This window comes from Bidens hawaiensis, unplaced genomic scaffold, assembly GCF_021521415.1.
Source record: "Bidens hawaiensis isolate Kalapana, Puna unplaced genomic scaffold, B.hawaiensis_p1.1 tig00012999_1, whole genome shotgun sequence".
In the NCBI taxonomy this organism is placed as follows: Eukaryota; Viridiplantae; Streptophyta; class Magnoliopsida; order Asterales; family Asteraceae; genus Bidens; species Bidens hawaiensis.
Window position 1 is genome coordinate 5,524 of NW_027492089.1, and position 13,493 is coordinate 19,016.

General features: G+C 41.5%; 1 protein-coding gene across 1 annotated transcript; it reads left to right on the forward strand.

Moving 5' to 3' along the window:
• The first annotated feature begins 735 nt into the window (after positions 1–735).
• On the forward strand, positions 736–2,596 carry LOC143542843 (uncharacterized). The gene is made up of 3 exons (XM_077035326.1): positions 736–913; positions 1,697–1,908; positions 2,004–2,596. The coding sequence occupies exons 1-3, from the start codon at positions 736–738 to the stop codon at positions 2,382–2,384; spliced, it is 771 nt and encodes a 256-aa protein (XP_076891441.1). The 3' UTR covers positions 2,385–2,596.
• The last annotated feature ends 10,897 nt before the right edge of the window (positions 2,597–13,493 follow it).

The window sequence follows — 13,493 nt, forward strand, 5'->3', positions numbered from 1 at the left end:
TTTTTAATTAACGTAGTGTTTTTAAGGGTGGTTTCAACATTTTTATTTTGTTTTTCTAATTCTTAATTAAAACATAATTTTTTATTTGGTTTAAAAGCAAAGCTTATTTGCGTTTTTCAACATTTTATATTGAGTATTTCTAAATTCTTATTAAAAATTAGGGTTCTATTTGGTTTAAAAGCGATTCTTTTATGTGTTTTTTATTAAATTATAATTTAAACTTAAGGTTTTATTTGGTTTAAAAGTAATTCTTCAAATATAATGTTATAGAAATCAACAAACAATTTAAGGAAAACTTAGATAAGTTAGAAAGAAAGTTTGGGTCTTTATATTCTTTAAACAATACTCGCCTCAACCGACCGGAATGACGACTGCCACAAAAATTCTAACGTTGTGTAGTTAATATGTACACCGAAAAAAAGGGATCCCGTTAGATGAAAATCTTGGGTCCGTCACTGCGAGTAACCAGAGACTTGTGCACACCACACGTTCATGATCCACATTGCACCCACTAGCTACACTTCAACATTTCGACCTAATATTATAATGCCACGTGTACTCATCACAACAAACCTACACAACATTAGTCAACGATTGACCAAACACCCACACGTGTAAAGTGACTAGACATGCAAGATGCCACGACATCACTATCACCACCCATTTGGTGATTTGTCTTTATTTAAAACCTTAGGTAAAAAAAATGTAACGTTTCATATTAACAAAAAATATAAAATGGACGGTAGAGCCACCGCCACTCTCCTCCCTGACACGACGGCTAATAACGCCGGAGAACGGCCAAAGGAACCGTGGAAAGGAGAACTTGTGAAGAGTATAGTTTACGCCGGACTCGATGCCATTATCACTTCGTTTTCGCTTATATCGTCCATCTCGGCCGGTCGTTTATCTTCCGGTTAGTCAGTTATAATGTTTGGAACGTGTATGTACTTAATAAATAAGTAAATTGTTGTGTCACGTGTCATAATTCTATGAGTTGAAGATTTTTTTTGTTGGTTTGTTTTTATTACACCTTAAATATGTAACTAATTTTATATTTATTTTATTTTAAAATATGGATTTAGGATTCTTAAATATTTGTAATTAGTTATTTAATATAGTATATATTCTAGTCGTGTAATACACGGGTTTATAACATAGTTTAGTATTAATATGCATTATTTTCGTGATGATTTTTTTTTGGTTTAAGGGTATTTTTTTTAACTATATGCAATGTAATTATAACATTTTATTTCCGTAAAAAATCTTAATTGTAAAATGATACATTGCTACTAGCTATATTATCAATAAAAAATTATATAAAATGATTAGGGGTGATTGTTTGGAATTAGATTTATCAATTACATATGTGCCTTACTTTTTAATAAGTATAAAAAAATACTGTAAATTTTATTTGTCTATTTATTTATTTATTTATTTATTTTGGTTTAAATTTAAGTTTCTTTAAAAATTTAAAACACGGATAACTTTATTTTAATTGATACATGACTTAAAAACATATTTTTAACTACATGTAGTATAATTTAAGTTTTATTATTTTCATAACTAATCCACAATGAATAAATAGTTAAATAAAAGTGATTTATATATATGTAATAAACTTTTTATTTAGTTTTCAGTGTTTCATAACTCATATTAGAAATAATAAAAAAAATCGTCATTGTTTGTGCCATTGTAGTTGATGTGTTGGTTTTGGGGTTTGCAAACTTGGTGGCCGATGGTATATCAATGGGGTTTGGAGACTATGTTTCTAGCAACACCGAACGAGACGTGGCGGTGAAGGAGCGGCTCGTGACTGAATGGGAGGTCACGAACCGCCGTAAACGCCAAGAACGAGCGTTAGTGGACCGGTATCAAGATCTTGGCATGAACATCAATGATGCAACAACGGTATATAACTATAACTATATATTATATATTAATAATACAAGTTACATCCTTTTAATGATTTATTGATAGTTAAAACTACTATTGTTATTATTAAGGTTGTGAACATATTTTCAAAGTATGAGGATATCATGGTGGATGAAAAGATGGTCCAAGACGGGGTTTTATCGCCGGACGACGGCGAGAAGCCATGGAAGAAAGGTTTGATAACATTTGGAGCATTTTTGGTGTTTGGTAGTGCTCCTATACTTGCATTTATCATCCTTATTCCGTTCACGCACAATGACACGCATAAGTTTATTGGTGCGTGTGTTTTGTCCGCGCTTGCATTGGCAGCTCTTGGAGCTGCCAAGGCGAAGATCGCAGGACAGAATTACGCGTTATCCGTGTCCGGGACCTTGTTCAATGGTGCACTTGCGGGTTTTGCAGCTTATATGATTGGATGGGTGCTTAGGGATGTGGCTGGTTTAGAAGATTAGATATGGAGTGTCAAATTGAACTCAGAAGTTCAATGCACAAGTTATTATGTTTTGAATTTTTGATAATGCTAATGATCTATATTAGAATTATGGAATGACTAAATTGATAACTTTGTGGATGTGATGGGTAGAAAATGGTGGCAAGTTTTCATAGGTTTAAGCAGAAAGAAAGAATCTTTTGTCTTTTAATTATTTTAAATGTTCAAAAAGTATTTTCATTAAAGTTTGAATAAAAAAACAAATTCATGTAAATTACAATATTGCCTAGGTAACCACCAAAACCATGAGTTTAGGGATGTTGAGAGTAGGGTGGTTCTTATTGACAAGAAATCGGGATTGAGACGTTTATTAGGTAGTGTGTTATATTTGTGGACACTATATTTGTGCGGTCGAACTAGTAGTCTCCGCCTCAAGAAGAAATTTGAGATGCGATGCGATGGTGAAGGAGGTTGACGTTGTGGAGCGAGGAAGGAGAAAGAATGACACTTGGGGTGCTAAAGATTGCGATGAAACTAGGTACGACATAAGTATAATGCATGACCTTACGATGAAAAAGATCTTTAAAATGATACGTTGGCTTTGTGAAAATTACTAACAAAACCGTATGGGTTTGGAGCTAGTACATACGAACCAAGGTTTGAGGAATTTGAAAATTACTAACAAAACCGTATGGGTTTGGAGCTAGTACATACGAACCAAGGTTTGAGGAATTTGTAAACTGGTTAGGTGGGTGGGTTGGCTAGGCGGGTGTTTTTACAAGTTAGATGTGAAGTGTGCTTGGTTATAAGAAATATTTTAGTGGTTCATGAAGTCTTTTAATTAGTAAGTTTCAGAAATAAGTCTTGTAATAAGTATTTCAAAAATGTGTTGAATAATCTAGATGTCATCTCTTAGTTAGTTAGACGGTCAGGTCTTTTAATGATTTAACACAAGATTGTCAAATTTGACCATTTGTGTAAAGCCTTAGTTTGCTATAATAATCCTGCTGTTATAAATATCTTCTCATGCTTTTGTTTTTTAGCAACTGAAATTCAATTAAATATGAATGGTTAATATTAAAACATGCATCAAGTATGAAAGCAATAAGCATGCTTTTTACCAAACATTTAACTTTACCTTTCAAAGGTGTATACCCTTACCACATGCTACATCACTAACTTTTGGCGTTATTAATCTGCGAATCACAAATTCACAATTAAAATTTAGTAATATCTAGGTTTATTAAACATTATGTTTTAGTATATCACCATCAAGAGGAATTAAATAATGTGTCAATTTTGAAACCTTAATAGAGTATATTCTTCATTGATGTGAGATGCCATTTTATTTGATATCATATCCAATATCAAGAATTGTTTAATTACATTTTTATGGTGGAGTTAAAAGGAAGTTGAGGAATATTCCGGGCATCACTGCACACTTCCTAGACGCGTCCTTGATGAAAATAATCATATTTTACGTATGTGAGTGTAATCCGTTTAATAAACATGCCATGTATTTAAACACGTGTTATTCAATAGTGGATATTTCTAAGTTGTTTAATTAGCTAGTCGCATTTTGAGTGTGTGTAAAATAATAATCGAAAATCTTATAAGTTTAACCAACGAACTCATTACTTCATTATAACCCTGCCAAGCCATATACAACTACTTTAATACATTTTCGAATTGGTTACAATTTCTTTACAACTGTTAACTTGTTTAACCAATTTACCCTTAAAATTCAAAGTAATTGAAATTCTAGTCTATGTTGTTTTGGTAAGGCTAAAGTAAATATAATTCAAAATAATATGTTTTTTTTCCTTTAAAAATGGTAATTCGTATTATATGTTTTTCTTGATATTTTGATGATTAACACTCGGTTATATTTGTTATAAACAATACCTTCTAAACAAATACAAGATCAGTGGCGTAATTTAAACATATTAGAAATTAATATTAAATTCATACACATAATTAGTAACCAAATTTTGTTTGCTAATAAAGACCATAAATCCCAAAACAAATAATCAGTTCTTTTAGTTGTTTTTTTTTGGGCTATCAAAAATCATATATTTCCGCTTCTAAGCCTATAAATATTATTGAAAATATATATATGAGCTATATTTATCGAAAATTTATATATGGCTGCATTTAGAAGCTCTAAGCCGAAAAGAGGAGGGATCGGAACCCCTCTTCGCCCCTATTAAGTTCTGCCCATGCAAGAAATAACACATGCATAATTGTTATTTTTATACTTGTTGTCAACGTTTAACGTATTTTTGTCCAAAGGATTTATATATAAAGTGCATATATGTGGTGTTAAAATTGCTATATTTTTACATGGCCAGAAAATATTTTCTTTTTGTGACAATCACGCGTCTTTTTTTTTTTTATTGGACAAGTGTAAAGAAAACAAACAGGATACAACAAAAGACTCATCCACAAATTGTTTAAACATGTAATATGTTAATAAATTATTAGGTAAGTAAAACTACTTTTAATATTGTAATTAATTACTTACATATAAAATGTCATATATTAGTTAAGTTAATAGTGTTTGTTAGTTAATTTCATAAAAAAGATTATAATAAAGTTAACTTATTTAAGTAACATGGCAAGGAAAGTTTAATCATATAGCCATATAGGTAACTAAAAATGATATGAACAATATACTTTTAATTCGTTTTAGACTTTTAGTCACATGAAAATCATTTAATCAACATTTCCGCTTGTCTCCCATGATTACAACACATAGGATTAGTTACATGTAACATCTCTAGAATGTGTTAATATTTGTCGTAATACAACTTTCTTCTAATGTTTGGCAGGTTGTAAAAGTCGCTAGGCGGACTCTAGACGGCTGACTGGAGAGTTGGCACTCGAAGTACTCAGAGAGCACTCGTATGTGATAAATATAAAGAAAATTTATTTTTGGATATCGTATAATTGTCAAAATAAGCATATTTCACGTCAAAAAGGTACTCTAGCTGAATCGACGACTATTGAATGACTTTTAACTGACTTTTAGAGAATCCTAGCCCGACTTTTGACCACCTAAACCTACTTTTTGTTCGACTTTTGACCGACTTTTTGAAATTCTTAGCCCGACTTTTGACTGCCTAGCCCGCCTCGCCCGACTTTGATCGCCTCCGACTAATGTAGACTGACTTGAAGAAAGTCTCCAAGGTAGGGCTCCAAGGACCGACTAGTCGGCCTTGGAATCCGATTTTTACAATACTGATGTTTGGTACCACTTTCAATACCTGGGCGAGTCTTTCTGAGACGGAATGCCAACAATTCATACTGGTTTTGATACTCCGAGTCTAACTCACCCAGAAACATCATATAGGAAAACACCATCACATTGGAATAACCCCATTAAATCAGGTTTTAAACTTAAAATAATAAATATCTCAAACCTTAACCGATACTATAATACCATTAGTTCAGAAACCAAGTTGCTATCACATTACAACTAAAATTTTTAAAGAAATAGTAATATTCACATTTTACAAGTGCAAAGTCTATTTACATATGCACAATATCCTTCTATATATAGTAGTGACCTTTGCGTATCTATAAGGACACTTCCACCTCCTTCTTACTTTATTACTCATACTCTCTCTCTATATATAGATACACACCACTTGTCTTCATATCTATTCAAGTCGAAATGAAGTGAATCTTCAGAAGGCTTACACGTTAACATACCCTACAACCGTAAGTCAAATATTCCTTCTCTTCATGTATTTTCATACATACATACATACACTTTGTCTTTAAGTAATATGTATATGTATATTACACATATATAATATATTACACATTGGTTTTCTACTTCTCTCTGTCAAAAGTTCATTTATGTCTAACCGTTAGTGAAGAGGTAGGTCACAGCAGAGCCCAGTTGGACCCGCAAGACTCACCTTGAAGAGGGACGTCTACGCGAAGACCAACTGGTTCCGCAGGACCCACCATGCTCAGAGAGATGAAGACCTTACGCGCATATGCCAGCTGTTCCCGCAGGAAAAGCCTCCCAATGGTGAAGTACCCCGCCTGTTCCCGCAGCTGCGGATACAAGCCATCAGCGGAGGCTACCCGCACTAATAGCAAGGCTACACGCACAAGGCACTAACTCTCAATAATTCAGTAATGTCACCTGAAGAAGGAATGAGCAAGCCGGGAATACTCCCGCCCAAATGAGCCAGTCCATACGCTTCTGGAGGATCTTTTGTACTATACCTGCCAAGGTATGGACAAAATAGACAAGATCTGACCAAAGCAGCGACAGCTCACTGACAACAGTACGACGAGGAGCACGCTCTAGTACTTAATGTCACTATCAGCCGCTGCCTACTCACCAACCCTTGTCGTGGCACGCACATAGCCTGCAGTTGGTGGAAAAGGAATAGTACACGGCCGGCCATGTCACTATCAGCCGCTGCCTACCCACCAACCACCAGCATGGCACGTGCGTAGCCCACAGTTGGTAGAAAAGGAATATTATACAGCTTGCTGTACCTGCTTGGAAACCTACCTTCGGCTATAAATACTCCAACACCTTGGAACGGTATCATCATCTTATATCTTGTATCTTATATCATATCTTATACCATCATATATCTGCTCTAGCTATTTCTCTTAATATACACATATTCAGAGCAATCTAGTCTGATTCTCACGCCGGAGGGTGGTCACAAGGAGGTACCTCCCCTTCTCAGTGACGAGCTCACGGTGTCTGTTTTGCAGGTCATCAGAAGAATAACCATCTTTTCCGGACCTAACCCTCGTGGGAAACATCTACTTAACCCCCAGATTATCCGTAATCTGTCGGGGTCACTTAGTGTTTCTTCATTGGCGCCATCCGTGGGATAAAAGCTAGAACTAATTTTCTCAGTTTTTTCAAAACCTCTGGAAAGATGGTTAAGGTTACTACGGTGCCAAGGCCAGCGAGTGACCAAGAAACTCCGGTAACCACAACCCCAGCTACTGGGGGGAACACCGGCGAGTACACAATATTTACGAACACTACCCCGGTTACCCAAGCCGGGGCAAGTGCAGTAAATAATCCTCCCCTGGGATTCACCGATACCCAGTTGGAGAGACAACAGACGAGGCTCCCCCGCCAAACACTTGATCAAGTTAAAGCGTGGGCGGAAGCACGTCAGAAGAAATTCCAAGCTGAGTTGGATGAACGCTTACGTTCACTCCAACAGGCTGACGAATTCGGAAGCACTCAACAGCTCAACATGAGTAATGAGTGCGAGTATGATAAAGATTGGGAAGAATTTGACAGTGACGCAAACCCGCGCCATAGGGCGAAAGGGAAGCGTAAACAAGCAGACTTCCAACCAAGAAGGAATTTTGGAGAAACCTTCAAACCAAGGAACGCGGGGGGAAACCACGGGACTTCTCCAAAACCTTTAGACCAACTGTTGCAAATGCGGGAACGTCCAAATTTGCAAGGGACATTGCGGAAGCAATTGCCCCGAAAAGTGCCAAACAAATGTCCAACATAGGCACATATGATGGTATATCTGACCCAGATGATCATTTGAACAGATTCATAGCGGGGGCAACCGTCAGCAATTGGACAGAACCCACGTGGTGTTACATGTTCCAAATGACGCTTATTGGGGCAGCCAGAGCGTGGTTTGACCGTCTACCGGTCCACCACATCTACGATTGGGCAGACTTCCAACAGAAGTTCAGCCAACACTTCAGTCAACAAAGAAAGTATACCGAAGAGCAATGGACGATCCTCAACTGCATCTGAGAGGAATATGAGTTTTTACTAGACTTCATCACTCGCTTCAACTCAAAGAAGCTGAGTCTGGGTACTATAAGCGAGGATCTTGTTCGCGCAGCTTTCATCCAAGGCGCCGAATACCCAGAGCTTATCCGCACATTGACGGGTAAAGACGGCATGCCATCCACATGGGAAGCCATCATGACAGCAGCTAAACGCTTCGCGGAAACGGAAAAGCAACTGGGTAGAGATCTTCCCCAGAGCACAAACCTCTACACTCAAAAAACAAGAGAAAACAACGTCCTTACCGCCCGACAAAACAAAAAGAGGAAGCTTGGTATTTGGCAGTCAAGGGTAAACTTTGGCACCTCATCCGGCTCGCACCAGCGGTTAGGCGGAAAGGATAACATGCAGTTGTCGAACCGGAACTCCAGATGGACGCCACTCACCAAAAGCGTCACCGAGATATTCGCCACCGAGAGGCTCCCATGGCCAGAGGCTCCAATAATCCGACAGCGTCCAAACGCTGATCAAAGCAAATCCTGTGACTTCCACAGGACAAAAGGCCACACCACGGAGGAATGCGTAGCCTTGAAGGACGTCGTCGAAGCATTTGTCAGAGATGGGAAACTCACACACCTCGTGGCGTAATGAACGCTAAGCAGGCTAATGCGTGTAGAACCCCAGTTGGGGAAAGCACGAATGAAACTGCAGCTTCAATGTTGGAGACTACATACTGCGTAAACAACGAGATTCCGAACCAGGTGCATATCGGCTCGAAAGGCTCGATGACACCCCCATCCCAAGAACATGTAAGGGAGCTCAATTACACAGGCTGCATGTAGATCAATTCCAAACTTGTAAAGAAAAGGCCTAGAGCCACTTCTAATGGAAATGATTCTCCTTATCACATTGACGCTGATGGTCTTACATTTATACTTATGATCTGACCACACTGATATGCCGGTATTCACCGCATAAATAAGTGGGGAAGGAAGTCGTTGCGTGTGGATGGCGGCAAAACCCGCATAAACACAAAAAACGGCAGAAATTTCTAAGGAAAAGATGAGGAAAACCTTCACGCATGTCAGTTATAGGTAAAGTTTGGTCATCCCACTAAATGAAAGTGACGGTCCTACCCGCACAATCATGAGAGGAAACTGAACATTAACCTATTGACAACCGCGCGTCGAAAGGTTATTCAAAACACTGATGCCGGTATTCACCGCATAAATAAGTGGGGAAGTCGTTGCGTGTGGACGGCGGCAAAACCCGCATAAACACAAGAAACGGCAAAAATTTCTAAGGAAAACATGAGAAAAACCTTCACGTAGGTCAGTTATAGGTGAAGTTTGGTCATCCCACTAAATGAAAGTGACGGTCCTACCCGCACAATCATGATAGAGGAAACTGAACACTAACCTATTGACAACCACGCGTTGAAAGGTTAACTTATTCAAAACACTTGGAAAATGGCTAAGTTAAACTAAAGTATGCACGAGCGAATCATATATTGTTTTGAGGCAAAACAAGTGCCAAATTAAACTATAATATGCATGAGCAAGTCATATAACGTTTATAAAGCAAGTCATTAAGTGAAAGTGACGGTCATACCCGCACAAACATTTCAAACATTACAAGAATGGCCAGGTATCTACCCGCCTACAGAAATGTAAATCTATCCTAACGGTGGGAAGGGATCTCAAGGTTCAAACTTCAGGACCACTCCCTCCAAACCCACTCGAACCCGCACCATCAGTTGGCTGTGGCGGTTCAAGGAAAGCCTTGAGAATAGTTAACCCATCTTCAGCAGCAGCAATTTCGTTCACCTTCTCCACCACCGGATGTGGGAAGGCAGCATACTGGTTCACTGCTTGGTCGTAAGTAGCTTCAGTGTCCACATCATAAAGAGGGAAGTTGGAAGGCGGGATGCCCTTCTCAACAAACCCCAGACCAAGCAAGAAACCAGCCTTTTCCCCATCCTCATGGGAAGCGTTGAGGGCTGCGCTCATGGTATCGTCGTAACATGTGTTCGTGAAGATCCGATGCACAACCTACAAAAAAAAAATATATGTATCAAAAACTTTTCTAAGTATAAAGAAAAGCGTAAAGATATTATGAAGCTACGCATACCTGCGACAACGCTTCCCGTAGAAGCCATTCCTTGGTGATCTGAGCTTCCTGGAGGGCAGCTTGAGCTTGGTCACGAGCGCGTTCGGCTTCATTTTTGTTAAGGTTGGCAAGCAACACTTATTTAGCAGCAGCCTCTTCAACGCCCTTCAGCTTACGCTCAGTGTGGTCAAGCATACCCCTCTGGTCCAAGATCTCTTGGAGCTTTTTGGCATCTTCTAAAGCCAAAGCATCATGAGCCTGCTGAAGCCTCTCTAGTTTGGCTTTAAGCTCCTCATTCTCAGCGCGCAAAGGCTCAGCAATGGCTTCAGCTCTGGTGGCCCTCTCGGTCGCGTTCCGCGCAGTTTCCTTAGCCAACCTAAGCTGTTCGTTAACAGCTTGGGTAGCCTTGGAACGAGCCTCGAGCCGGGCCTGAACTTCAACCTCGAGGGCCTTGAAGGCCTTTTCCTTCTCCGCAGCAATGGCGGCAAGTCTCCTGTTCTCCTCCCGGATAGCCCGCGCCTGAGCCACTTCCTGGCTACGCGCCGCCTTTAACTTGTCGTTTTCACGACAAAGCAACTCGACGCGCGGCTGCATCCGGGCAAGGAGAATCCGAAGCTCATTCGTCAGCCTACCCTCCTGGTAGCTAGACATGGCTTCCCCCAACGCACCACTTGGGGCTGCGTGACGCGCCCACTCGATGCAGTCCACAGCCGTTCGAAGGGTTGTTCCACGGCAGATGTTCCACCGTGGAACATACACCTCATTGGAATCCGAAACTGCAAAAACAAAAAGCGGATAGGAAAAGATGATATAAAAAAAAATAGGCCAAAATAACCCTACGCACCTATAGGGTCGACAACAGGCCGGTAGCCGCCAAACCCATCACCCGAACCTAAGGGATATCTATCCAAGAGGTCAGGCAGATGGGAAGGAGGCAGAGATTGGCTAGAAGCCCCAACCCTGAACATACCTGATGAACCGGCCGGGGACGAGGTAGTCGCCGGTGCCGGAGGCACGGTTGAAGCCGCCGCGGTAGAGACCATCGGAGGTGAACTCACTGGAGGTGAACTCGCAACCGAGGCCACCGCTGCGGAGGAGCTCGCAGAAAAAATCACCGCCGGCTCAGTGAAGGATGCAGTAAAGATGGCACTGACAGCCGGCGGAGATGACGTCACAATTGGAACAGTTGCCTCAACGGGATGAGCAACTGATCCAACACTGCACACAGGCGCAGCCGCCTGGGTCATCGCCTCGGGTAGATTGACCAAACCTACCGTCATGGGTCCAGAGATGCTTCTTCCCGCTCCACTCTGGAATGCGGTTGCATCCACGCCTGCACGAAGACAAAATATTAATGGCGGAAAGAATTGCGGGTAAGATTAATTTATACTTACGAGTTTTCTTGAGCTTGAAGGTTCTGATAGGCGGGAACGAACCCGATGGAGCCGGCCTCTTCACGCCGGTCACCGTCGTCGTACTAGGCTGCCCGGAGGTGACAACTGTCTCAACCTCCGGAACAGTGGTCTCACCATCACCAGGGTTCCCCACTGCCTCCTCGCTTTCGGTCTCCGAGTCGGACCGATTTCCCTGATCGGCGGTGGAGGCGACCTTCGCCTTGCCCTTCACGCCGGCGGCTTTCTTCTTCCTCACGAAGAAAGGCCCATCTGCGGATCCCTCATCAGAAGATGATAAAATTAGGGAAACTCCAGCAGAGGTTTGAGCATGAAGAGGGCGAGGGTTAAAGATTACCTTACCTGGCCGCGCGGCGCTCAAAATCTCGTGGCCCGGCGGGTAGACCTCCACGAACCTATCCGCCGTTTGCTCCAGGATGGGCAACTCGTTCTCATCAAGAGCACGAGTACCCAGCCGAGCGGGACCACCGCTCTCACGCGGTTGCAGAAGAGATTGCAAGTTGTTTCCCTCTGAAAATAAACAGAAACAGTTAGAAAAACCCTAAATCAGCAAAAAGAGATGGAGCATACCGTAGGGAATAGAATTCGAACCGTATTCAAGGATGATAGGTACTTGCGGCGTCCCAGAACCGGCATCCTTCCATACCCGGCTCATCCCTAGTATCACTATCCCAGACTCCGCAAAGTGGTAAACCGGAATCTGGATCCGGGAGATCTTGGTAAACCATTCAGTCTCCTGGTAGTTGGAGGCGTGAAGGTTGGGGAGTGCTCTCCCGTTCTTGAACGTCATCGCTATGGGGATGACGCGAGCGGAGATATAGAAAAACTCCCGCTTCCAAGACCGAAGACTGCGCTCGGTAGCACAGATCTTCAAACCCTTGATCCGAGTGACCAAGGTATACCAGCCCTGGATGCACCTCCAGGAATAGAAGGTCATCAGGCGGTCGACGCGGGGCTCAACGCCCAGAATGTGGCACACCCATTCAAAGTGGCGAACCTTTGGGATCGCCATCGGGTGCACCTCCGTTAAGTGTACACCGTGTTTCTCCAAAACACGGTACACAAACTTCGTCAATGGGAACCTGAGATTCCCATAGATGAAGAATGCAGCATACACCCCTATCTTGCCCTTGGGGGCATCGTACACCGTCTGGTGAGGCTCAGGAAACTCAGGCTCGAAAAGCTCGAGCATGAACTTCTTGACGATGTACTGATAAAGGTCGACGGAAAGAGCACACTGGCACTCACCAGCAGTACTCTTATCGTCCTTGTCAGACGCGGACATCGGATTCTCAGGGTACACGTCGGACTCTTCGGCAGTAACCTCAGGATCATAAGTAGAAGACATTTTGGAGGTATGAAAGAGAACAATTTCAGGAGAATGCTCGACGGAAAAGTTAGAGTATTCGCCGGAAATCGCTTAGAAGAAGAAGGAGGAGGTGAAGGTGTACGTTGAGATGCATCCTCTTCCCCCTTTATATACCCATCGCAATGAATGCGATGAATTTAATGCGGAGAAGAGGAAAAAGCGCAGGCACAATGAGACAACGACACGTGGAAAGCAAGCTGGCAACAGCTGTCGACAAGACGCGTGCCGTAAAATTCGCGCCCATGCGCCTGAAAAAGCGTCTGGAATGACCATATACTGTCACGTCGCCATAACTGCCTGCACGTCTTGAAACTGTCAGAAGAAACTGTCGGACGACGCTAACGTCCCTTCAACAGTTTGGACTGTTCTTATCCTTTCACCAACTCTTCGAATTTCAAAAACATTCAAAAAGATTCAAAAAGATTCAAAAATAAGAGGGACTACACCCCCTTACCTTGGTAACCAAGAAACCGTAAGACAAGTGCGGGT

Coding starts and splice junctions, on each gene's coding strand:
- LOC143542843 (XM_077035326.1), top strand. CDS start 736: ATGGACGGTAGAGCCACCGCCACTCTCCTCCCTGACACGACGGCTAAT. Junction 914..1,696: donor GGCCGGTCGTTTATCTTCCG/GTTAGTCAGTTA, acceptor GTGCCATTGTAG/TTGATGTGTTGGTTTTGGGG. Junction 1,909..2,003: donor ACATCAATGATGCAACAACG/GTATATAACTAT, acceptor GTTATTATTAAG/GTTGTGAACATATTTTCAAA.